This window comes from Pristis pectinata, chromosome 3 (assembly GCF_009764475.1).
Source record: "Pristis pectinata isolate sPriPec2 chromosome 3, sPriPec2.1.pri, whole genome shotgun sequence".
Classification (NCBI taxonomy): Eukaryota; Metazoa; Chordata; class Chondrichthyes; order Rhinopristiformes; family Pristidae; genus Pristis; species Pristis pectinata.
In genome coordinates, this window is record NC_067407.1 from 36336882 (window position 1) to 36364696 (window position 27815).

The window sequence follows — 27815 nt, forward strand, 5'->3', positions numbered from 1 at the left end:
TGCTGAGTGTCTAAATCTAATGTTGGCTTTTGTAATCTACTTACAAAACGCATTCTGGTGCAGTACCAATTTAAACCAGTTTAAAGATGTAGATTGTAGGGATGTTTGGGTGTATTCTAGAGTAAAACCGTTTAATTAGTGTCAAAGGAGTGTGAATACTATCAATCAGCAGGACCTTGTGCAGGGCAAAGGGTCCCAGGGCCATCGCGTGGAAGTGACGGGTGATGCCGGAAGTGACGGGTTCGCGGGGCAACATGGCGGAGGAGGTGGATGTGGATATTGAAGGAGATGGGGCTGAGCCCAGCCTGGGGTAAGTGGGGAAAGGGATCGGCGGTTCCCCCAGGTCTGATCGTCGGAGGGAGTGGAGGAGCGAGGCGCAGCGGGCTGCGAGCGGCCCATTGGAAGCGGGGTAGGGCAGAGCTGAGCAGCGGGGTCGCTCGCCCCTTGTTTTGCTGTCACTGCTGCCGCCGCCGGATTCAGAACCCAGTGGGGCTGCTGCCCCCTCGGACGGCAAAACCCGCAGTCACTGGGTCAGTGTGGGCTTAATAGTTCCAGCGGTCAAGCCCCAGAGGCCGAGGTCTGGATTTTCCCAGAAATATTTAATCTGCCGTGGCGGAAAAGACGGTGGTCAGTTTGCGCGCACTTGAGTTTCTACAGAATTGATTTAAAGGACGGGGTGGTCTGTTTCTGCTGGTTGTTGGGGGATAGGTACTACCCACTCTTATCCCGCTCTTCTCCAAACGTTACTATGCGTTCATTAACCTGTTTGTACCTGAGAGGGATAACGCTGCACAGGACAAGTAATAGCTTATGTTTACTAAATTCCTGGTTTTGGTTCGAACCCTTCAAACTTGATGATTTGGGTGAGAATATACAAGGCATAGATAGTAAGTTTACAGATGACACTAAAATAGGTGGTGTCGTAGGTAGTGAAGATGGTTCTATAACAGTGAAGATGTCTATGACAGTGATCAGGAATTACAGAGGGATATTGATCAGCTGGGTAAGTGGGCCGAGGAATGGCCTGATAGGATATACCCTGGGTTATTGAGGGAGGCAAGAGATGAGATTCCTGGGGCCTTGACCAAGATCTTGGTGTCCTCTCTGGCCACAGGCAAGATCCCAGAGGACTGGCGAGTAGCTAATGTCATTATTTTGTTCAAAAAGGGAAATTAGAAGAATCCTTGAAATTATGGTCCAGTGATCCTCACATCAGTGCTAGGGAAGCTATTGGGGAGGATTCTTAGGGATGGGGATTTATGAGCATTTGAAAAAGCATGGTCTGATCAGGGACAGTTAACATGGCTTACTAACTTGATTGAGTTTCTCGAGGAGGTGATGAAAGTAGAGTCACGGATGTTGTCTACGTGGATTTTAGTAGGGCATTCAACAAGGTCCATTATGGTAGGCTCATCCAGAAGATTTAAGATGCATGGGACCCACGGTGACTTGACCATTTGGATTTGGAAGTGGTTTGCCCATAGAAGACAGAGGGTAGTGGTCAATGGATCTCCTTTTGGCTGGAGGTCCATAAATTCTGTTCCAAAGGGATCCATACTGAGACCTTTGCTGTTTGTGATGTACATAAAGTGATTGGATGAAAATGTGGATGGGTGGGTTAGTAAGTTTGCAGATGGCACAAAGATTGGTAGTGGTGTCAATAGTGTAGAAGGTTGCCAAAGGATACAGCGGGATATAGATCATTTGCAGATATGGGCAGAGAAATGGCAGAAGGTGTTTAATCCAGAAAAATGTGAGGTGTTGCAATTGGGGAGATCAAATGTAAAAGGAAAGTACACAATTAATGGCAGGACACTTAACAGTGTTGGTGTACAGAGGGATGTTCCAAATCCAGAGTTCCCTGAAAGCATATGGCATGCTTGTCTTTATTAGTTGAGGCACTGAGTTCAAGAGTCGGGAAGTTATTTTGCAGCTTTATAAAATCCTGGGCTGCATCTGGAGTATTGCATTTAATTCTGGTCACCCCATTATAGGAAGAACATTGAGGCTTTGGGGAGACTGCAAAAGAGGTTTATCAGGATGCAGTCTGGATTAAAGGACATGTGCCATAGGAGAGGTTTGTTTTTTCTGGAGTGGCAGAGGCTGAGACCTGATAGAAGTTTATAAAATTATGAGAGGCAAAGATGGAGTAGACGGCGGTATCTTTTTCCCAGTGTGGAAATGGCTAATACTGGAGGCATGCATTTAAGGTGAGCTGGAAAGTTCAAAGGAGGTGTGCAGGGCATGTATTTTGCACAGAGACGTGGGTGCCTGGAATGCACTGCTAGGGGTGGTGGTGGAGGCAGATATGACAGAGGTGTTTAAGAGGCTCTTAGACAGGTGCATGAATATGCAGAGAATGAAGGGATATGGACCATGTGCAGGCAGAAGGGAATAGTTTAATTAGGCATCATTAGCTTAATTACTTTGGCACAATATTGTGGGCCAAAGTGTCTGTTCCCGTGATGTACTGTTCTATGTTTTATGCTCTATTATTAAAGTTTGACTCTTGCCCAGCCCATTTGCTGATTTTGGATTAGTAGCAACACCAGGGGTTGTTTTTCTTTCTTTTTTGGTAATTGAGCTGAGTTCTTTAATTATGCAAATGATCTTTGGGTTTCAAAAGCAAAAAAAACTTCTGATACTGGAAATCTGACATAATACAAAATGCTGGAAATACTCAGAAGGTCAGGTATCTTTTGTGGAGTCCAAAACAGAGTTTAACACTTTAGATCCATTGCCTTCCATCAGATGAAGATTCTGAACAAAGATCATCAACTTGAAACATTCACTATCTTTCTCCACAATTGCGGCCTGACTACTGTGATTTCCTGCCAAAAATATATAAGCCAGAAATGCATATATTTGGATTTCATTTTAAATTTAAAAAAACTTTTGTTGGTCAGAAAGAGATGCAAAGTGGTTCCAAGCAGTACTGCATGATTACTTCGCACTCCCTTCCTGTGGTCTGATCCTTTCCCTTCCCCAAAACTGCACAAATGTTAACAAAGTAAACTGAAGTTGAAAATGGCAGTTTCTAAAAGCTTTAGGGAAATTTTTATTGAAGTGCTGTCTTTTGGTTAACTTCATTAGTGGCATTGAAAATTTAGGTCAGTTAAGTCTAGAGGAGTCTAGTACCATCTTGTCCATTTTTGATATAATCACCTGGATCTACAGCAAAAACTGACATACTTTAAAAGATTCAGTGGCCTAGCACCCAATAGACAATGTCAGTTATCCAAAGGAAAGCAGCACCATCACTGAATGTGTTTTATTATTAAAGCACAGTGGTAAATCTTACATCCTAATAAGTCAATGAATGCACATTTTCCCTTGCGGGACTGGAAATGCCTGTTTGAAATCCTTTAGTTTTGATGCCACTGATATAAATTAATGAAAAATTTCGAAGTTGTGTATACTAGCTTACACCAGCTGTGGCAATTGTACAATGGCAATCAAAAAGAATTTCAGTCACCTAAAGTTTTGGGGTTGGAGTGCTTCTTTTAAAAAAAAATTAAAACTCCAAAACGCAATGGATCTGGTATTTGCCTCTTCAGATTTTAGTGGAGGGTGCTTCAGATTTTATCCATTTTCCAGTTTTTGCATTAGCTGGTTAGGATCTTTGAACACCAAGAAATCCTAATGGTTAACTGGAGCTATGCAGAAAAATTTAGTGCTTTCCCAGCAGTCTGGTGATCCAGGAGGAGAAAGGGTGCTTACCCTCATCTCCTTCAATGGAACTCCCAATTTGATAGTGATCCTACAATCCCTTCTGATTATTAATTGCTACTTTCTTGTGATCAACAAATCTCTTCCTTCAATTAGTGACCCACTAATCTGTGATCACAGACTTTTTCCCATGATCAAAAACCCTGCATTGACTGAGTCCAATCCCCCCTTGGTCTTTGACAATACCCTACAATGACTGAATCAACACTTCCCCATTGCCCACCTCTCACTCAACATTCTTAACTATTCTTTTTGCAGTGTTGGGACTTTGGTCCACACAATTGATAGTTGTAGGCAACAAGCTGATATTGATCAATTGCTAAAATGGGCAGAGGAATGGCAAATGGAATTTAATCCTGATGTGTAAGTTATGCACTTTGGGAAAACTAATAATGGTAAGGTATACACATAGGATAGTAAGGCCTGGAGTGGGGGGTGTTATTGAAGAACAGAGGGATGTCGATGTACGAGGATCCCTGAGGATGGATCCTTGTACATCGATATTACCTTGTAATGTATACAGCATGGAAACAGGCCCTGTGACCCAACTAGTCCACGCCGACCACAGCATCCTCCCTGCTAGTCCCAGTTGCCTGCATTCGGCCCATAACCCTCCAAGCCCCTTTCCTCCATTTACCTATCCAAATGCCTCATATGCTGCCATTGTACCTGCCTCGACCACTTCCTCTGGCAGCCCATTCCAGGCACTCACCGCCCTTTGTGTAAAGAAGTTACCTCTTAGGTCTCTTTTAAATCTGTCTCCTCTTATCTTGTATCTGTGCCTTCTCGCTTTGGACTCCCCAACCCTGGGGAAAAGACTTTGACTGTCCACCTTATCTATATCCCTCATAATTTTATAAACTTCTATGAGATCACCCGTCATTCTCCTGCACTCCAAGGAATAAAGATTCAGCAAGGCCAACCTCTCCCTATAACTCAGGCCTTCTAGTCCAGGCAGCATCCTTGTAAATCTCTTCTGCACCATCTTCAGCTTGACAATGTCTTTCCTATAACAGGGTGACCAAAACTACACACAATTCTCCAGGTGTGGCCTCACCAATGACAGATAACTGCAACATAATGTTCCTACTCCTAAACTCGGTGCCCTGACTGATGAAGGTCAGCATGCTAAGCACCATCTTCACCACCCTGTCTACTTGCTTGGCCGCTTTCAGTGAACTGTGCATTTGTGCTACCAGGTCCCTCTGTTCCACAACATTCATCAGTGCCCTGCCATTCACTGTATAAGTTCTACCCTGGTTTGACTTTCCAAAATGCATCACCTCATACTTATCTAGGTTGAAAACCATTTGCTATTCCTCAGCCCATCTCCCTAACTAATCAAGAGCTCTTTGTAATTCATGGTAACCTGCTTCACTATCAACAAAACCCCCTAATTTAGTATCATTAGCAAACTTGCTGATCGTGCCATGTACATTCATATCCAAATCATTTACATACATAATGAATAACAGTGGCCCCAAAACTGACCCCTGAGGTTCCCCACTAGTCACAGGCCTCCGGTCAGAGAATCGGCCTTCAACCATCACCCTCTGCTTCCTATCACCGAGCCAATTCTGAATCCAGTTGGCTAGCTCCCCCGAACCTCATGCAACCTAACCTTCCAGATCAGCCTGCCATGCAGGTCCTTGTCATAGGCCTTACTAAAGTTCATGTGGACAACATCCACTGTCCTACTTTCATCTATCCCCTTAGTTACCTCTTTGAAAAACTCAGAAAGATTCATCAGGCGTGACCTCCCACACACAAAACCATAAACCCTCCCTGTTGGCCAAAGCAAATTTCCCTGCTTGGATGTTGGTCCCCCTCTGGTTCATGTGCACCCCGTCACTCTTGTACAGGTCACCTCTACTCCAGAAGAGATCCCAATGATCAAAGTACCTGAATCCCTGCCCCCCACACCAGATCTTCAGCCACTCATTCATCTGGCCTACCTTTCCATTCTTGGACTCACTAGCATGTGGCACTGGGAGTAATCTGGAGGTCACTACCCTCGAGGTCCTGCATTTTAATTTCTTACCTAACTCCCTATACTCACTCCGCAGGACCTCATCTTTTGTTCTGCCTATGCCATTTGTACCAACGTATATAACAACCTCTGGCTGTTCGCCCTCCCCCTTGAGAATTTTCTGCAGCTGCTCGGAGACATCCTTGACCCTGGCACCTGGGAGGCAACACAGCATCCTGGCATCTCTTCTGCAGCTGCAGAATTTCCTGTCTGTCCCCCTCACTATCGAGTCTCCTATCACTATTGCCCTTTCTGACTGCACCCCTTCCCTCTGAGCCTCAGAGCCAGTCACAGTGCCAGAGACCTGACTACTGCTGCTGGCCCCTGAAAGAACATCCCCCTCAACAGTATCCAAGGAAGTACACCTGTTAGTGAGGGGAATGGCCACAGGGGAACCCTGCATTGACTGCCTTCTACCCTTACTTCTCCTGGTGGTCACCCATCTATCTGAAACCTGTACCTTGGGTGTGGCCACCTTACTAAAACTCTCAGCTATGAAGCCCTCAGCCTCCAGTTCCTTGACCCAGTCTGTCAGGAGCTGCAGCTTAGTGCACTTCCCACAGATTTGGTCATCAGGGAGACTGTGAGGTAACCCGACTTCCAACATCGTGCAAGAGGAGCATTCCACTGCCCTAACTACCATCCTGCCTACACTGAGTAAGGACTAAGGACCAACAACAAAATAAAACCTTATTACCTGTTCTTACCTGTGCCTTCTCACCGAAGCCTTTTTAAAGATCCGCTCTCACTCCCAACACCTGGGCCACTTGCTCCGCCTCTGAAGCCTCTTGAGCCAAAGCCTCACCACTTTTACACTAGCCCACTCCAAAATGGCTGCTCTGCTTGACCCTAACTACTTGACCCACCCTACATTAGATGGTGAAGGCATCTGATAAACTTGCTTTCGTTAGCTGAGGCATATATTAAGTTCAGAGGGGTTATGGAGGTTATAACACATTGGTTAGGCCACAGCTGGAGTACTGTGCTCAGTTCTGGTCACCACACTGTAGGAAGGATGTGATTGCCTGGGATGGAGCATTTCAGTTTTGAGGAGAGGTTGGATAGACTGGGCTTGTTTTCCTTGGAGTGGAGCACGCTGAGGGGGAACCTGAGAGAGCTATACAAAATTAGGAGGAGAATTAATGGGGTAGATGGTAGGAAACTATTCCCCATTGAAGAGGTATCTAAAATTAGAGGTCATTCGTTTAGGCTAAGAGGTTTAGAGGGGATCTGAGGAAGAAAACTTTCATCCAGAGAATGGTTGGGCCTTGAATGCACTGCGTGAGGGAGTAGAGGAGAAGGTCCTCTTGCAGCATTTAAGAAATATCAAAATGAATACTTAAATCCCTAAGGCATAGGAGGCTATGAACCAAGTGCTGGCAAATGGACCTGTACAGATAGATATTTGGTAGTTAGCTTGGACGTGGTGGGCTGAAGAACCTGCTTCCGTACTGCGTGACTCTAAGATGCAATCAATGACTACGCCCCCAGAACGACTGACCAATGCAGTAATTACTGACTAGAATCAAAGTTGAGTTTATTGTAATATGCGCAAGTATGTGTATGCACAGGTGCAATGAAAAACTACTTGCAGCAGCATGATAGGTACAGTGGCATGCAAAAGTTTGGGCACCCCTGGTCAAAATTTCTGTTACTGTGAATAGCTAAGCGAGTAAAAGATGACCTGATTTCCAAAGGCATAAAGTTAAAGATGACACATTTTTTTAATATTTTAAGCAAGATTACTTTTGTATTTCCATCTTTTATAGTTTCAAAATAACAAAAAAGGAAAAGGGCCCGAGGCAAAAGTTTGGGCACGCTGCATGGTAAGTACTTAGTAACACCCCCTTTGGCAAGTATCACAGCTTGTAAACGCTTTCTGTAGCCAGCTAAGAGTCTTTCAATTCTTGTTTGAGGGATTTTCTCCCATTCTTCCTTGCAAAAGGCTTCTAGTTCTGTGAGATTCTTGGGCCGTCTTGCATGCACTGCTCTTTTGAGGTGTATCCACAGATTTTTGATGATTTATAGGTCGTGGGACAGTGAGGGCCATGGCAAAACCTTCAGCTTATGTCAAACTTTCCTGCATCCTCACCACAAAATTCAGCATCAGAAGTTTGCAAAGGGACATCTAAACAAGCCTGATGCATTTTGGAAACAAGTCCTGTGGACTGATGAAGTTAAAATAGAACTTTTTGGCCACAATGAGCAAAGGTATGTTTGGAGAAAAAAGGGTGGAGAATTCATGAAAAGAACACCTCTCCAACTGTTAAGCACGGGGGTGGATCGATCATGCTTTGGGCTTGTGTTGCAGCCAGTGGCACGGGGAACATTTCACTGGTAGAGGGAAGAATTAATTCAATTAAATACCAGCAAATTCTGGAAGCAAACATCACACCGTCTGTAAAAAAGCTGAAGATGAAAAGAGGATGGTTTCTACAACAGGATAACAATCCTAACCACACCTCAAAATCCACAATGGACTACCTCAAGAGACACAAGCTGAAGGTTTTGCCATAGCCCTCACAGTCCCATGCCCTAAAAATCATCAAAAATCTGTGGATACACCTCAAAAGAGCAGTGCATGCAAGACGGCCCAAGAATCTCACAGAACAAGAAGCCTTTTGCAAGGAAGAATGGGAGAAAATCCCTCAAACAGGAATGGAAAGACTCTTAGCTGGCTACAGAAAGTGTCTACAAGCTGTGATACTTGCCAAAGGGGGTGTCACTAAGTACTGACCATGCAGGGTGCCCAAACTTTTGCTTCGGGCCCCTTTCCTTTTTTGTTATTTTGAAACTGTAAAAGGTGGAAATAAAAAAGTAATCTTGCTTAAAATATTAAAGAAATGTGTCATCTTTAACTTTATGCCTTTTGGAAATCAGGTCATCTTTTACTCGCTTAGCTATTCACAGTAACAGAAATTTTGACCAGGGGTGCCCAAACTTTTGCATGCCACTGTACATAGCATCAAAAAAGCAGCATTCACAAGACAAACATAAATTACCACTCACCTGTGATGATGGAAATCACTTCCTCTTGATCACTGCTCACACTCATGACGACTAAAATGCCCCCCAATGTTCAAAGAAATCTTCCTAATCTCCAACTCCTTCCGTGATCACCAAAGCTTTTGCCACAATTGCAGATTTCCAATCATCACCTGATTCCCGTGTAATTTCTCCTTCAAGAACAGAACACCCTCAGCTGCTGTAGCAGAATTCCCCACCTGAAAAGAGGGAGTCAAGCCTCTTAATCAGACTGACTTCCAGACTGAGTTCTGCTAGAAAAAGCTGTCCATGCTATTAAGTTAAAACTGAAATCATCTGTATATTTCAGGATAAATGTTCATGTAGTGGCAGTAAAATAAATTGAAAAAAAATTATTTGTTTGTGTTTTAAGTGAGGAAAGTGGTACAGTTCCTGGGTTCCTGCAGGACCATTATTTGGATTCCTCCTGGAGAAGTAACAATAGCATTCTGGTAAGACTAAAACTTCAGCATCTGTAGTAAATAATTTTAATTTTACTTTTTTTTTGACCGGTGAAAATATAAGTTCCTGTGAAGCATCAGTTTATTTTTACCTTTTTAATTTGTTAACTCTTGCAATGAACCCACAATAACCAGCCATGCTCACATGCTGGTCTGTAAGCTAAGAGCTCCTAGTTCTTTGGCCATTATAAATATGCCTTTGCTATAGATACACGTTCAGGTTCAGTGGCACCTGTTCTATTAAGCAATCTGAAGGGTCTTTTTTGTTTGCAAGTAAGTACTAGAGGGGCCCATTGTTTTTATATATATCCAGTCATCTAGCCCAAAGATGTAATGGTAGCATTGAGTCTTGCACCTTACCAATAAAGCACACATACAAAAATCATGATTATCACATGAAAAGCAGATAAATAAATGCTTGATGAGGAGAGGACAGCTTTTATTATTGAATTCATTTAATTTAATCTGGACACTTTGTCTTTCTTAATTTGAACAGGGAGACTTGTATCTATCTCTTCAGCTCCACTAGTCTCATCAACTCCTGAAAATGTTTGCAAGTTTTGTGTACATCTTTGTTGGTTTTCATTTTTAAAAGGCCTTCTGCTTTTTTTTAAAGCTCTTGTACAGCAAAGACTTTCCACCACAATGGACATGATATGTTTATTCATACTGAAGCAGCCGATAAAATTCTTTGTTGCCTACTGATTAAGAGCAAATTATATAAGCTTCAGCTCTTGATAACTTCTCTTTCAAAGACCCATTTTTAACTTGCCAAAATACACAATGTATTTCGTAGAAGACAAATTTTAAGGGAAGCTCTTTACATTTTCCTTCTGAGGAATACAAAGCAAGACTAAGGACTTCAATTTATCTACTCCGTAAATCCACTTACCTGCTTTTTGATCCATATTTTTTATAGCCCTATTTTGTGAAAATCAATCATTCTTTGTCTTGAAAGTTTCATTTGACCCCATGTGATCCATCTTTTGGGTGAGGGAATTCTAGATTTTTTGTGGAAAAGGGTGCTTCCTGAAGGCACTCCCAAATTACTTAGCTTAATTTAGAGACTCTGCCTCCTTCTACCAGATTCTTCTTATAGTTTCTTTGTATCCACACAGTTTTAAATACTCCAACTGAATTATCCTTTAACCTTCTAAATGTTAGGTAATTTGAGCCAAGTTTATGCAACCTGTCTTGTGTTCACCTTTTCAAGACCTGAGAAAGTGGGGAATTAGAAAAATAAAAAAGAACTTGCATTTATATTAGTGCATCACGTGATCTAACCAATTAGAAGGTTTTGAAATATAGTTGATGTTGTAGTATCGGTGTATACCTCGCTTCCACATACAGCAGTGAAAGGAATGACTAGGTCACTTGGCATTGGTTGAAAAATAAAAGCTTTGAGTTTATTGTGATTTGATCCTTTTTTTCTTTTTACAGTCCTGGACTTTGGATAGTTCTCTCAGTGAAGAGAATAGAGCAGCTATTGAGAAGATGTTACAAGAGGAAGAGTATCCTTATCATTGATGATACAGGCGATCCCTGCATTACCTGGGGGGAAGGGTTGAGTTCCTAGAAAATGGTTTGAATCGATATTTTCCATAATGCAAAGCTGCATCATCTGCACATATGTCAAGAAACGCAAGTAGAAAAGAAATAGGTTTTGTGTTTATTTATTTACCTTTATTACTTAAATTCCATGAGAATTAATTTTATTCCGTGTCTCAAATTTTTGGGTAGTGATTTGTGGATTCTGTGAGGGTGAATTTCTGTTACCCGAACGGCTGTAAGGTGGGGGGGTTTCCTGTACTATTTTGCAGCATCATGACTGGAATAGGATGTAGTTATGAAACAAAAAACAGAAAATGCTGGAAACATGCAGCAGGTTGGAGAGCATCTGTCGAAGGAGAAATGATTTAACGTTTCGGGTCCAGAACCCTTTGTTACAACTTAAAAAGAGAGAAATACAGGTAAGGACAGTGTACCCAGACTCAGTCCAAAATACCACTCTGTTTCCTGATTTACAATAGGAACAGCTAGATAGCAGTCAAGGTAAAGCATGTTCCCTGATATGGGAGCATGGAGTACAAGGGCAAGGATGTCGTGATGAGCATTTATAAAACACAGGTTTTGCCATAGTTGGAGTACTGTGTTTAGCTTTAGGTGGGACTCACTCAGAATGATACGAAGGCTTTGGTGACTGTGCAAAAGAGATTTAACAAAATGAGGATGAGGGACTTCAGTTTTGTTTATAGACCAGAAAAACTGGATTATTCTTGAAATGGGGGAAGTTTTGAGGAGATCTGACCAAGGCATTTGAAGTCATGAAGAATATAGACAGAAAGAAATGCTCCCATTAGCGGAATGGTCAAGAAGCAGAGCATCTAGAAGGAAAGTGATTAGCAAAAGAGCCAAAAGTGACGTGAGAAATCACTCATTTTTGCTGTGAGTGGTTAGGATCTGGAATGTACTGCCAGGGATAGCAGTGGAAGTAGATTAAATTGTAGCATTTGAAAAAGAGCTGAAAAAAGGGAATTTGAGTTGTTGGGAGAGGAACTAGCTGGATTGGTCTAATAGAGCTGATGCAGACTTGACAGACCACATGACCACCTTCTGTGCTATGTTATTCTGATCCAAGTCTATCCAGAACTAATGTATCAGTTCTAGCTGGAATCGCCTATCTCAACACATTAGAAAATAAACCTGGGGCCTTCCTGGTCTGAATTATAACAGTGTATCTTGGTGAGGCAGCACCAACATTGATCTTTGATGTACTGGTGAATTTTTACAAAAAAATGGACCATGTACAGATGCAGACTAATAAAATCAAACAATTCAATGTTAACACAGAATTGCGCCTTTTTGGCCCACCTCGTCCGTGCTGACCAAGATGCTGTCTATGCTTATCCCATTTACCTGCATTAGGCCAGTGTCCCTCTAAACCTTTCCTATCTAAGTACCGGTCCAAATGTCTTTTAAATGTTGTATTTGTATCTGCCTCTACCACTTCCTCTGTCAGCTCATTTCAGATAACTGCCACCCTATGTGTGAAAAATGTACCCCTCATATATTCTTTAAATTTCTCCTCTCTTATCTTTGTGCCTTCGAGTTTAAGGCTCCCCTGCCCTGGGAAAAATACTGTGACTATGCCCCTCAAAATTTTATAAACTTCTATAAGGACACCCCTCAGCCTCCTATGTTCCAGTGAGAATAAGCCCACTCTATCCAATCTCTCCTTATAACTACAGCCCTCCATTCCAGGCAATGTCCTGGTAAACTCTTTTGCACTCTATCTATTGCTACCACATCCTTCCTGTAATGTGGCAACCAGAACTGTACACAGTACTCCAAATGCGGTCTAACCAATGTTTTGTACAGCTGCAATATGACTTATTAACTCTTATTCTCAATGCCTCAGCTTATGAAGGCAAACATACTAAATATCTTTTTTACTACCCTATCCATCTGTGTCACCATTTTCAGTGAGCTATGGACTTTCAGTTATGTCTCAGTTGGTCAAATGCTCCGTCAAAAGGTGGAAATTAAACCTACAACTCCAGAAATTTGCCCAAAAAGCTAGGCAGAGAATCCATTGCTGTAGCCTTGACATTCAATTGCATTAGATAAGATATCTTTATTAGTCACATGTACATCGAAACACACAGTGAAATACATCTTTTTGCATAGAGTGTTCTGTGGGCAGCCCACAAGTGTTGCCACGCTTCCAGCACCAACGTAGCATGCCCACAACTTCGTAACCCATACGTCTTTGGAATATGGGAGGAAACCGGAGCACCCGGAGGAAACCCACGCAGACACAGGGAGAACGTACAAACTCCTTACAGACAGTGGCCAGATTTGAACCCGGGTCGCTGGCGTTGTAAAGCATTACGCTAACCGCTACCATGGTTGAGTTCTCCACCATTAATATCATGGGTCACCATTGACTAGAAACTCAATTGGACCAGCCACATAAATCCTGCGGCTACAAGAACGGGCCAGAGGCTGGGTATCCTGTGGTGAGCGACTCGACTCCTGACACCCCACGGCCTTTCCACTATCTGAAAGGCATAATTAAGAGCATAATGGAATACTGTCCATTTATTTAAATGAGTGCATCATCAACAGCTCAAGAAGCCCAACACCATCCAGGACAAAGTAGCTTGCCTGATTGGAATTCTATCAACCACTCTAAACATTCATTTGCTCTGCCTCCAGTACACGACAGCTGCATTGCATACCATCTGCAAAATGCACTGCAGCTGGAAGTCCAGGCTGCTCTGAAACCTACGGCCTCTACCACCAAAGACAAATGCGGCAAGAACGTAGAAACGCCACCACTAGAAGATTTCCCCTCCAAGCTGCACATCATCCTGACTTGAAAATATATTGTTGGTTCTTCAGCCTTTGAGTCTAAGTCTTGAAACTCCCTGCACAAAAGTGCTGTGGGAGTACCTAACTGCATTACTTACTTTCTATTACAGTTTATGCATGTTCAAGTTGTAATTATAAAACCACAAAGCTATAGTTCTTCATAATGTAACTTGTTACTTTTTGCCAATGTTTATTCCTTAACTATAGGATAGGTACTACCTAACTGGGAAAAAACATCCACAAAGCAACTGGTCTGAGCACCCGGAAAAAGAGAAAATATCTGTTAAAAGGTGAATTGACGTATGCTTTTTTTTAATAATTAAGGCACACTGATGTGTTGGAAATTATCATTTACTCACCAATAACCTGCTCATCGACACTCTGTTTGGGTTTTGTGAGGATCATTCTCCTCCAGATCTTACTACAGTCTTGGTCCAGATATGGACCAAAGAGCTGAATTCCAGAAGTGAGGAACGATTGTCTACTCTTGACATTAAGGCAGCATTTGACTGAGTAAAGCAACAAGGAGCCCTGGTCAAACAAGTCAGTGGCCATCACATCATGGGGAAACACTCCAATGGTTGGAATCATACCTTGTACGAATGTGGATGGTTATAGGTCAATCATCCTACCCCCCCCCCCCGTTCATCATTGCAGGACTTCCTCAGGGCATGAGTTCCTGAGGAAACTGCTTCATCAATAACTCTTGTTTCCATCATCAAGTTCAGAGGTATGGATGTTTGCTGATAATTGCATGATAATTCCATTGGCAACTCCTCAGTAAATGAAGTATGCCATACCAGCATTTAGCAAGGCCTGGAGAATGTTTATGCATGGGCTGGTAAGTGGTAAGTAACATCTGCACTACAGAAGTGCCAGGCAATGACTATTCAACAAGAGAGACTTTAACCTATTCCCTTTGACATGTAATGGCATTACTATCACTCAGTCCCCAACCATCTTCCTGGCGTTACTGTTGATCAGAAACTCATCTGGACCAATCAAATAAATACTGCAGATACAAAAATAGGTCAGAGGCTGTGTAAAGTTTTCTTCCACTATCTTCAAGGCACAAATTGGAAGTATGATGGAATACTTTCCACTTGCCTGGATGAGTGTAGCACCAATAATACTCAAGAAGCTTAACACCATCCAGATCAAAGCAGCTCACTTGATTGGTACTCCATCCACCACTTACCACATTCACTTCTGCCATCACCTGCACACAGTAAATATAGTATATGCCATGTACTAAATATGCTGCAGTTAGGTTAATCTGACAGTACTTCCCAAGCGTGCAACCTCTATCACCAAGAAGGACAAGGGCTTCAGGAGCAAGAGAAAACCATCTGCAGCTTTCCCTCCAAGTTGCACATCATCCTGACTTGGAAATTTGTCACTGTTCCTTTTTCATTACTCAGTCTGAATACTGGAACTTTCTATCCGACAGCACTATGGAATACCTTAACCAGAAGAATGCAATGCTTCAAAAAGGTAGATTGCAGCCATCTTCTCGAGGGTAGTTATGGATGGGTAATAAATGCAGGCCTTGCTAGTGGTGTCCATATCCTGAAAAATGAATACAGAAAAATATTTCTACTTGACTGTTAATCAAATCTGAGTTTTTAAAGTTGCCTAATAAAATGTAATAATGGCAAAAAAGCAGTATTTGAGTTACCACACAAAAGAAATTATAATACCTGTGTTCAAGACCAGTTAGATTGAAGGCCCCTTGTGGAATCAGTGCTTTTAGTAAATGAAAAATTGAGGCACATTGATGGAACAGTTTTCTGATAACCCGTTCTCAGACCAGGGTGCTATAATATTTGCAGTGTGCCCCATGTAATGGAGGGGAACATTACTTATGAATTTAGCATGTGATAACCTTCCCAGAAAGACGTGTGTACATGTTGACATTGGATAGGATCTGGGTGGAGATTGGCTATGAAGCCTTTTGCAGTCAAATATTAATATTCACATTAATTTAATGTGATCGTTATTTGTATGATGACCTTTTGATTGAGATAGTTGGAGATATTCACCGCCGGTCTTTACCTGCCTTTAATATTAGAAGGGAAGAAAATTGATTGGAATTTAAACAAAAATATTAACTGCAGAATTTGTTGCACTATTTCCCAAACAATTTGTGGTATTATAGGAAGCAGTTTGTACAAGTTATGTAACACATTTGGTTTGTTTGCATTATGGGAAAAATACATATGTTTTAAAGACATGTAAGTTATCATAATCTGAATTTTTTTTCATTTTTTCTCTTGTAACATTGGGCTTTCACCAATGTCATTTTACTTCTGGCTGCCAATAATTGTACAAAATATGTTTTGCATTTGACTGTCCTTCTGCTTCTGCTAGTGCACAGGTCACTTTTATGTTGCAGTAAGTGCCGTGCTATTGCCATCAGCTACTTGAGAATGAGTTGTAAGCAACCTTGGGGCAATTCACTAAGCCACCAAGTCATAGAGAGATACAGCACAGAAACAGGCCCTCCAGCCCACCAAGTCTACGCCGACCATCAAGCATCCATTTTTACGCTAATCCTACCCTAATCCATTTTCTCCCCACATTCCCCCCTAGATTCTACCGCTTATACTAGGGGCAATTTACACTGATTGATTAACTTTCCAATGGGCTTTTTTTGTTGGAATGTGGGAGGAAACTGGAGTATGAGAGCAAATCCACAGGGTCACAGGGAGAATATGTAAACTCCCACAGTCAATGCCAGAGGTCAGGATTGAACCTGGGTTGTTGGAGCTGTGAGGCAGCAACTTTACTAGCCGCACCATTGTGCCACCCTAAAATTTATGACCAGGAAGATCCATTTAAAAAGAAACTTTACTTTATTGCTGTTGTCTGCCAAGTGTTCACTGCCCTAAAGCAGCACAAATCTAGCTGCAATTGACCACATCAATATTTTCCTACAGAGAAACAACCATGATTAGAAACTTACTTGGGCAAAGATTGTGAACATGAGTACATGTCATGTTGCTCTGTGATTTATTCTCTATGATATCATGACAACTCAGAGTGAAAAGAAATTTGCATATAATTTTTATGAATATCCCCATTTCAAGGTAAACTGGTTATTTTTATTGTTCACATTCTTTGAATCAGTTGGTCTTAGTTCTGTAAAGCCATCCTATAGTTCTCCAATTTTGACCCATTGCTTGCACAAATTTAATGTGAGTACATTAACAAGTCTGGAGCAATGTATTTTGTAGGTTGAATTTGTAAGTTGCACAAATATGTTACCAGTTGTTTCCCCTGTTGATTGTTGAGGTTGCTTTTCTCTATGATTGTGCTTAGATAAAGATTTCACTCTTTATTAAATGGCTGGTAACTTATTGGATTAAATATTCGATTGAAATAATTTACTTTGCTGAAATGTTTATGTTGAGGAGAAAAAAAGAAATTCCTAATTTGTCTAAGGTTCTTAAACAAAATTATAATTTGACTTTGTTATCAATTGTTAAGAATACATTTCTAGCACAAATGCAGAAAGGATTATGTTTACTTCTGTGATGATAAATCATTTAATTTGTACTGGCTGTTGCTCTGTAATTGCACACTTTCTTTTAAGTTAAAACTGTTTTGTTACATGTGTGAATGTTAGCTTCATCCTGCATCTGAATGTTTAATAATAAATCAGTCTTTTGATGCAGGTAACAACTTATTAAGCGTACAGTATACTCCACAAAGATTAGCATTTAACTGAAGAGGGAAATTACCATAAGGCTTTCGGATGTTTTTTTCCTTGAGAGGCCAAAGTTGAATACTTACTGGCAATTTTCATTCATGCTGTAGCTACTGGTTTGAAAATTCAGTAGCAGTGGGTTTCTTGCAATCGCACTCAAAGCCCTCTTTTTGACTGAGATTTGATTCAGCACAGGGACAGCAAGAGAAGGAAGATGGATACTTCATCACAAAGATTAAATATTTCTCTTCCACATCCTCCAGCTTTAAATGGAAACTTTTAAAAATGTTCATTTATTCAGCAAAAGTAGTCTTCTAATCTATGTCCATATTTAATAGACTCAAGTGTACAATATTGCTTTACTGGAAACTAAATTTTATTCAATGAAGATTGTTACAGTGTTAATAAAATTCAGAGAGCTAAACTCCCACAAAGGACAGGATCGATTGACATTTTACTGGTTATTCTTGGGTGAAGTTACAGATCAGAAGAAGCGTTTAGCTATGTGGCACTATGGCAGATCATCAGCATTTTAGTTTGAGAGGGACAGATGTTGATATACTGAGTTCCTGATCTTACCTGTGCAACATTCAAATTTGCTGAGTGGAGATCAAACAGTTCTACAGAGCAGGAGTAAGACAGCTAGAGCTAATCTCACCGAGCCGATGATAGCTGGCTTCACAGAAAGGAGGAGAAGACCTATTAAATTACAAGCAGTAAAATTATGAACTTTTGATTTAAAAACATTTCACCTTTTTATCAGGAAAATAAAATCAAATGCAGCTAAAATGTTAATTGTACTTAAATGTGAAACTAATACTTTATTGCTTTGTTTTCTTGCTGAACACTTGACCTTTATTCTTATTTTTACCATAGTATTCGTCAACGGAAAACTGTGAAAAGTCGGTATGTATGGTTTCTCTATTTACTGTTTATTCTGTATGTAATAGCAATATATTAACAATCTTTTTATGTGCTTCTACTTCCTGTCAAACAAGTTTGTTATGTACTTTTAATTGGATATGTTCTTTTATTGTATCTAATTCTGAGTTCAACATCAGTTCCTCAAGCTCACTCTGCCAATGAATAAAATCATGTCTTTCCTGATATTGGCCTTGGCTCCACTTCCCTCTCTGCAGCTGCCTGTCAATGCTGCTCAGATGTGTTTCAATCAGATCACCTCTCATTCTTCAAATCTCTGCTGAATAAAGGCGCCAACCTGTTCAAACTTTCCTCATGAGGCAAACCTTCATACTTGGAGTCAACCTGGTGAACCTTTTCTGAATTGCCTTCAATGCACACAATATCCCTCCTTAAAGAAGGAATCACAGATCTAATAAAAATAGAAAAAGCTGGACATACTCAGCAGGTCTGCCAGCATGTATAGAGAGAGAAACAGAGTTATCATTTCAGGTTGATGAACTTTCATTAGAACTTGACGGGACCAAAACTGTATGCAATATTCCACGTGTAGTTTCAATATTGTGCTATGCGGTCGTAGCAACAATCCTCTACTTCTGTACTCCAACCCCTTTGAAATAAGATGCAACAATCTATTTCCCATCTTAATTATCTGCCTACCTCATGACTTGCTTTTCCACCTGTCTTTTTATTGTCAGGAAATTTGGCTACACTAGGTCTGATCCTTTTATCTAAGTCATTAATATGGATTGTAATTAACGGAGATCTGATGCATTCTACAAATTACTGCTTGCTATGCTGAAAATGTGCTATTTATCCTGATTCCCTGTTTTCTGTTAGGTAGCTAATTCTCTGTCTAATATACTGTATGTGAATATAACTTGTGCAGTAACCTTTTATGCCGTACCTTATCGGGTGCCTTTTGAAAATTCAGGGAAGTTCTTGAATGCTTTGAAGAGAGTAAAGTTGAGACTTTGAGAATGGTTCAAGGACTGAAGGGTTACACTTATGCAGGTGGACTGGAGAAGAGGCGGTTTTACTTTTTAGACCGGAAGAGATTATCGAGGAGCATTTGAAGCCATGAAGAGGTTAAGTAAATAAAGAGAAACAGCCTGAGAAATTCATTTACATAATGGAACTTCTTTATGCATTATGTGATTGACTTATAGCATAACATTTTTTATGGTTTGTAAATGATGCTTTTGTGCACATGCAGTGCATGTTGGGAAATATATTTGTGGTTTTCCATGTGGCTGACATGCCTACAGTGGAAACTGGCAGGTGCACTGCAGTGATAGCAAGTAGTATGCACTGGAGTTTGGAATGCATTGCGTGATACGCAGTTGGTCACAGATTCAATACTAACCCTCAACTGGAAAGGGTATTGAATCTTTGAATGAATGGATGTGGAGAAAGAACAGGGGTAGTGGGAGTAACTGGATTGATCTTCATAGCAAATAAAAAATATGTTAAAAAAACTGCAGATGCTGGAAATCTGACATAAAGAAAGAAAATGCTGGAAACAGCAGGCCAGGTAGCATCTGTGGAAAGAGAAACAGTTGAAGCTTTAGGGCCAGGACCCTTCAGAGCTGGGAAAGAGAAACAATTTGGCATAGGTAGCAGAGAAAGTGGGGAGAAGGGGATGGATGGAACAAGGGGAATTTCTCTGATAGATTAAATCAGGATCACCTAATGTGGCAGTTAAGATCAAATTAAGCTTCTTTGTACATCTAATTGTAAGGCTGTGGACATGTGGAACAGGCCAGCCAATACAAAAAAAGGGAAAATCTGAGTCAAAGTGATGGCAGCTAGAAGTGGCTAGTTCCTATACAAACAGGAAGAAAGAATGAGTTATTTAAAGTTGGAGAATTCGATATTTTGTCCTGCAGGCTACAACATGCCCAGATGGAAGATGAGGTGTTGTTCTTCAAGCTTGCCTTGGGCCTCATTGTGACAGTGCAGGAGGCCACACACACACAAGTCAGAGTAGAAATAAGAGAGAAAGCTTTCCTTATATACCGTAAATGCATATCAGTTTAGAATTTTCTGCTAAAGAACCACCACTGTCTCATAAAGTGAATGTGCTGCAAACTGAGCCTCGGGAAAGAAAGCTGACCTAGAGAAGAAAGCTGACCACAAGTATAAAGAGTACACAATGGCATGAATATTACCTTCCTTGGTGTTGGTTGCTATCGGGTTTCAGCTGTAGGGGATCTTCGGCGTCCTCAAATGGTGATGTTATCAAAATGATCACTGAAGGATTCATTTGGATGTGTCAATAAACCAAAGGCTGATCTGCCCTCTCAAGTGAATATAAAGGATCCTGTGGTATCATTTCAAAGAACAGCAAGAAAATGATCAATGATGTCCCGGTCAATATTAACCATCCAATGAACATCACTAAATCTGATCACCTGTTCACTTTCATGTTGTTTGTGGAGCTTGCTATGTTCAGATTGGCTTCTGATTTTCCTACTTTCATCAGTGACAACCCTTCAGAATTATTTCATTGGCCATACAGCACTTTGCAATGTCCTGAGGTCATAAGTCTTTTCCCATGGACAGCAAACCAAGAAGCAAACGTTACAAACCATTACTAAAACACGTAAGAAATGAATACACTCATAGGATTAAAATAGAAAATGAAATATCATAAGTTTTATTTTTGATTATTCGGATAAGTGTGCAATTTTGAAATATCTGAAGGAGTGTGAATCCACACATATAAAATAAATGGGCCAAAGAGAGATTATAGAAGTGTTGTGGAGTAGCAGGTAATTACTGACAGCAACTACTAGAATTAACTGCTTAACTGCAAATGTTCGTGCCATACTCTGAAGGCCACAGACATATTTCCTCATTTTTAACAGCACTGAAAGTCTTGCATTATTTCACCCAATAAGGTTTAGCGATAATTTATAACAGAGCAGATGAATAATTTCTGCTGTTCATAGTTAGCATTGGTGTTTAGTTTGGCAAATGTTCAGTGGATCTTCCAGGATAGCATAATAGTTTGCATTCCTTCAGGATGTTAGCAAATTTAGACATTTGACAAATCCAGACCTGAATCTGACCCAATCCCCATATAACTGTCACTGCTGCTGTGTGTTATCTGATTTGTGTCAAACATAAATGCAACAGAATCACACATTTTACTTGTCCATCAGGAGCAAAAGGTCAAAAATAATTCTTGCCCTGTGGAGTACTGCTGACAAGTAAACAAGTAATCAAAATCTGATTCCCAGAATGCAGTGTTTTCAAAGACTTTATTTCAATTCCAAGCACTAGTTCTTTTTTAAGTTGGAAAATTAAATGATCCTAAATCCATCCTTTATCTCACTGGAAAGTGACTTTTTTAAAAATGAGTTTGTTGGGGGAAAGGGATGGTTAAATGTGTATTAAATTAAAAGATATCAAATTGTGTTAAATTTGTAGAACTTCAGGGAGGATGATGTGGAGCAAATCAACATTATTTACATTTTTTGAAACATATTGTCAAGAAAATCCAAACATCACGCTCTAGTAGATGAGAAATGGCTAACTTGAATGTAATAGGGCTCGTGGAAAGAAATCACAGAAGCAGCTAGTATTTGAGTTTAAAAAAAAGTTTACATGGATCACCAAAGGATACAATAGTGTATAATCTCAGTAAAAATGAAGACATCTCAACTGTATAAAATACTTTCTAATTTATGAATTAGTACTACAATACATGAAACAAGTACATAATTAAATTCAGTGGAATTATTAATTTTTGTTTTCATTTTCATTTATTTATTTTCTCTGCTCAGCAATTTGTAAAGAGAATAATTTGAAAGGAGATTTATCTTGCTTTCCCAAAAAATCAATTCTTCATGATAACTTGGAAACGTAAGCTGCATTTTGTTTTATTTTGCAACAGGTTTTCTATTTTTGTATCTTTCTATAAATACAGCTCTATAAATACTTTGCCAGTAGGAACAGCAACAAAAACGTGGGTTTGTAATGCTGGGCACCAACCAGCTTGGGTAGGTAACAGCAACACAGTGCAGTGCAAACATGAAGCGGTGAAAAGAGGCCACAGAGAGGATTCAGCATGCTAAATCTGGCTACTGGTTTTAAAAACTCAGAGTGGGTTTGACTGATTAACAGCTGTTTGAAGCTTTAAAGGACAAGGGAATAATTAAAGTTAAATAGAACCACAGAGAGCTGGAAGCGATAGTGTCAGGAAGACATTCCCATAAAAGTGAGGAAGTCCAGGAATACAACTGAATAATAGTTAATCTGTACATCAAACCCCCATAGATAACACTAATTGGCATGAACAGGCAAAATAGTTCAATGAAATGCTAGTAGAGATTTTGGGAAAAATTCAGAAATTTGCCTGGCCAATGGTTAGATTGTCTAATTATGGCTATCTAAGTGTTTTGATAAACCTCCCCGTATAATCTAGCATTTCATTATCTAAAGTAAAAGTGGAAATAACAATTTATTTGCCCTTTGGCTCAAATTGTCCATGCCGACTGAGCTAGTCCCATTTGCCTGCATTTGGCCCATATTCCTCTGAACCCTTTCCTATCCATGTACTTGTGCAAATGTCTTTTAAACATTGTAATTGTACCTGCCTCTACCACTTCCTCTGGCAGCTTGTTCCATATTGTCACCACCCTCTGAGTGAAAATCTTGCCTCTCAGGTCTCCTTTATACCTTTCCAATCTCACCTTAAACCTGTGCCTTTTAGTTTTAACCTCCCCTACTCTGGGAAAAAGACTGTGACAATTCATCTTGTCACAGGGGTACCTCATGATTTTACAAACCTTGATAGGTTCACCCCTCAGCTTCCTTCACTCCAGTGAAAACAGTCCAAGTTTATCCAGTCTCTCCTTATAACTAAAGCCCTCCAGTCCCAGCAACATCCTTATGAATCTTTTCTACACTGTCTCTAGCCTACTCACATCCTTCCTATAGTAAGGCCATCAATATTCCAGTTATGGTCTCAGTTCAGCTGTAACATAATATCCCAACTCTTATACTTAATGCCCCATCCAATGGAGGCAAGCGTACCATATACCTTCTTAATCACCTTGTCTACCTGTATTGTTGCCACTTTCAGGGACCTATGTATCCATAGGTCTCTCTGTTCTATGACACTCCCCAAGGCCCTGTCATTCATGTCCTGCTCTGGTTTAGCTTCCCAAAATACAACACTTCCCACATGATCAAGTTAAATTCCATCTGCCATTTCTTTGCCCACTTTCCCAGTTGTTCTAGATCCTATTGTAGTTTTAGACAACCTTCTTCACCGTCCACCGCACTACTGATTTTGGTGTCATCTGCAAACTTACTAGTCGTGCCACTTACATTCTTATCCAAATTGTTAATATATATGACAAACAACAGGGGACCCAACACCAATCTCTGAAGCACGTCACTGGCATCCAATGTGAAAAACGGCCCTCTATTACTACCCTCTGTCTCCTTCCACCAAGCCAATTTTGTATCTAATTGTTTAGCTCACCCTGGATCCCATGTGATTTAACCTACCGGGCCAGCCTACCATGCGGGACAACGTCTACCACCCTGCCCTCGTCAATCCTCTTGGTCATCTCTTCAAAAAATTCAATCAAATTCGTGAGACAGAATTTCCTAAGCACAGACCCATGCTGACTATTATTAATCAGTCCTTGCCTTTCCAAATGCAAATGAGAGAACAAGATGTCATAAGACAGGGTCTAAGTATTTTCATAAGCTTTCCCATATAATCTAGCATTTCATAATCTAACGTAAAAGTAGAAATATAATAATTTAATTATGCTGTCTCATTTCCACAGCAGTGCACATTACATATTACATTCTTATTTATTAGTAATTTCAAAAGCTATAATTTCGTTGGTTCACTTTACACTAATCAAATTGCTGACTTAAGAAAAAAGATGCAAATCTAGAAATATTCAGTAGGTCAGGCAGTATTCAGAGAGAAGGAAAGGTTAATCTTTCATTGACACTGATCTTCACAGATAATGCCTGACTTGCTGAGTACTTGCAGTATTTTCTTATTTTCTTCCAGTCTTACTGTAGTAAAATTGCAGGTGAAGTAAAATTGTATGAGGTAGTACTGAACTTGTGGTGTCTTGCCGATAGCATCAAGGTCAGTTGCATGATTGCTTAACCATCATTCAGGCATGAGAAGTTCAGAAGGAAGAGCTCTCAGTGGAAATGTTGGTATATAACCATCACTTTCATTTTCAAGGTGCCTTTAGAATAATGTCCTAAGACCTCTCAATATTGCAATGGATGGTGGGGAAGGAAAGGAATCGAGAAATAACCAAAACCCTAGTCAGAATGTCTGGTCTTCCCTCAAAGTTAGAGAGAAAGAGGAGTATTTTTGGAAAGGGAGTTCTTTTGGAAAGGGAGTTCTATTGGAAAGAAGGAGATACAAGAGATTCTGCAGTTGCTGGAATCTGGAGCAACACACACAAAATGCTGGAGGAACTCAGCAGGTCAGACAACATCTATGGAGAGAATTAAACAGTTGACGTTTCGGCTGTTCCACTGGGAAGAACTATGGTTGATTAAAGCCTGTGCCACTGGGAAGGGGATAAAGATATATAAGTCAGAGGACATAGCATTTAGGAAGGAAACTATAGGAATCTTGTGTGAATTTAAAGCTATAACAACATGGAACTATAGAGGTAAGTACAAATAGGAATTTGGATGATCAGTTTCCATACTAGAGACCTGAAGAAATTGGAGGTAATGGAGAAAGAAGGCCAGTAAAGAGGACTGAAAGTATAATGTGTGAAGATGATAAAGGAGTAGATAAAGGTTTCAATAGCAATGGGTGAAACAGAGTTGGAAATGAAGTAAACCTAAATGATGGATGGTGTGTAATGTTCAAAGCTGAGCTGAAGTTCAAGCAGGATGCTTAGGTTGTGCTCCAGCTTGTGAGAACAGTTTTGATAAGGCCAACACTTGTTGCCCATCCTTCAGGTGAAGCTCCCTCCATATCATATGCCATCTGATTTGGAAATATGTCACTGTGTTGGTGGGGGAGGAGTTCCAGGGTTTCAGCCCAGTGAAGGAACAATGATATATTTCCAAATCAGAGGGTGTATGGTTTAGAGGAAGCTTTCACATTAAGGATGTTCTCATGAGCTTGCTGTCCATCTTTGTGGTATTGGGTATGTGTTTGGGAGTGTTGTCAGAGTAGCCTAGGTGAGTAACTACAGCACATTTTACAGATGGTACGTAAGTTAGCAACAGTGCACTGGTGATGGAAGGAATAAAAGGTTAGAATGCTGGATGGAGTACTAGTCAAAGCTAGCTGCTTTGTCCTGGATGGCGCTGGGATTCTTGAGTGTTACTGGAGCTGCCCTCATCCCACCAAGTGGTGAGCATTTCACTGTATTTCTAACCTGCATCTGGAAAATGGTGGAAAGACTTTGAGATGTCAGGAAGTGGGATGGGAGTTAAAGTCACTGGTGAAGGAATGGAGTTTGTGGTAAGTGAAGTTAATGGTGAGATGGAGCTTGAGATACTTGTGATTCTTCCAAGGCTGGATGTTGGGCAGACAGTCAGGCAGGATAGAGGAGTCACAAGTTCAGAGTAGTTGAAGAAAGTGTAATCAGCTTACGAAAGTTGATGTTGTAGATCTGTCTGTGAGAGCCAGATTTTAGATTAGAGAAAGGAGGTGACCGAAGATAGTTCCTTGGAAGGCTTCAAGGTTGATGATGAGGGGAAAAGAAGACTCGAACGATGTAAAGAAAGTGTTCACATAGGTAAGGATGGAATCATGCAACAATAACAGTTGAAATATAGTCCTGATGATACAGGTATTTGTTCTAGTTTATCGGACACAACTTGCACATTCTGATTTACCTTACCCGACATCATTGTGATTAGAATTGGTGAACAGATATGAATCTGTGAGATAAGTTGTTTAAAATATATTTGTTCCATACTGCTATAAAGCAGGGCTCAGCTTTTGTTTCTGTATTGATTGAAGGAGTCTTAAGAAATGAACTGTTTACAGTTTTAATTTTTTCCAGAATGCTGCAAAAAATGTGATAGAAATTAAAAAAACTGTTGACTTATTTGAACCCCTATGTACAATATTACAAGATATTTAATATAAACTTAAAAATTCCTTAAAATACATAATGTCAATTTGGTGCATACCTTAACTTGCATTTTTGCCTTAGGAGTCCTGCAACAGCGAGCTATTCTTGGCCAGCCCGATGGACACCAAAGGAAAAAGATCTATTTGAACAAGGGCTGGTAAGATTTGTAATGAACCATACTAAGAGTGATCACTCTTACTCAGTTTAGTCCTGCTCTGTGTTGGGTTAGCTGGCATGCAGGACAGTAGTTAGAACCTCCTATTAAAAACATTATGTCCCCAGATTAAATCCATCAAGAATGATGGAATAAAAGCTCCTTTCTTCATCAAATGCTAAGTCGCTCTGTGAAACTAGGGTGAGACATCCCAAACCAGTTCAGAGAACACGGTTCTCAAATTGGCAGTTTTATACAGAGAAGTCAGATTTATTGGTTGTTTGGGAAAAGGTGCAGTAGAGAATGATTTTTGGAGAGTGATGTTATGGCAGTGTTCAGAGAGGTTTTCATTTAGTGTTCTCTCTAACTTAGGAGTGCTTAATCCCATTCTGTGATCTTGAACTTTGAAATAAGAAAATTGGATTCCATAACTTTTGAATGGGTAGAACAAAAATAGTGCATTCTTTATGTCAAAGGTGGAGATAGAAGAATTAACAACAATGTGAATTAGGTAAAAAGAATGGATTACAAAGTCAAGTTTTTTTAGACATTTGTTTGGTCAAAATGAGTACATATTTCTAATTAACCACTTTTGATGAAGGAGAAACTTTCTCTGAAAATTTAAAATAAATCAAAAGAAGTGAAAGAACTGAGTATTTTCATCCCCATTCAAAATTGGGCTATCAGATCTTGTGTTAATTTGGATCAATCTACTGAAATGAAAAAAAATTAATAATAATAATTTGTGTATATATATTTGATAGTCTAGAATTTTCTGGAGAACAATAATATTGTAATCCTTCAGCAATACCATGTTTATCATTACATAAAAGTATGTAAATTATGCCTTGTTTTTCATAGCGTTACAGAGCACAGAAACAGGCCCTTCAGCCCAACTGGTCCATACCGACCAAGATGCCCCATCCAAGCTAGTCCCATTTGCCAATGTCTGGCTCATAACCTTATAAACGTTTCCAATCCATGTACCTGCCCAACTGTCTTTTAAAAGTTGTTATTGCACCTGCCTCAACCACTTCCTCTGGCAGCTGATTCCACATAGATACCACCCTTTATGTAAAAAAAATGTTGTCCCTCAAGTTCTTCTTAAATCTTTCCCCTCTTATCTTAAACCTATGCCTTCTAGTTCTTGATACCCCAACTCTGGCAAAAAGACTGAGTGCATTCACCCTATCTATGCCTTTCATGATTTTATACACCTCTATAAGATAACCTCTCAGTCTCCTATGCTCAATGGAATAAAGACCTAGCCTGTCCAACATCTCCCTATAACTCAGCCCCTCAAGTCTGGCAGAGT

General features: G+C 40.3%; 1 protein-coding gene across 1 annotated transcript in view; it reads left to right on the plus strand.

Moving 5' to 3' along the window:
* The window catches only part of mysm1 (Myb-like, SWIRM and MPN domains 1), an 85496-nt gene that overhangs the window by 896 nt on the left and 56785 nt on the right, over positions 1-27815 (plus strand). Inside the window, exons 2-7 of the mRNA XM_052012225.1 lie at positions 170-310; positions 9156-9234; positions 10684-10754; positions 13830-13907; positions 18203-18232; positions 26428-26503. Of these exons, the coding sequence (XP_051868185.1) occupies positions 225-310; positions 9156-9234; positions 10684-10754; positions 13830-13907; positions 18203-18232; positions 26428-26503 (420 nt within the window). The 5' untranslated portion in view covers positions 170-224. The remainder of the gene's footprint in view (positions 1-169; positions 311-9155; positions 9235-10683; positions 10755-13829; positions 13908-18202; positions 18233-26427; positions 26504-27815) is intronic.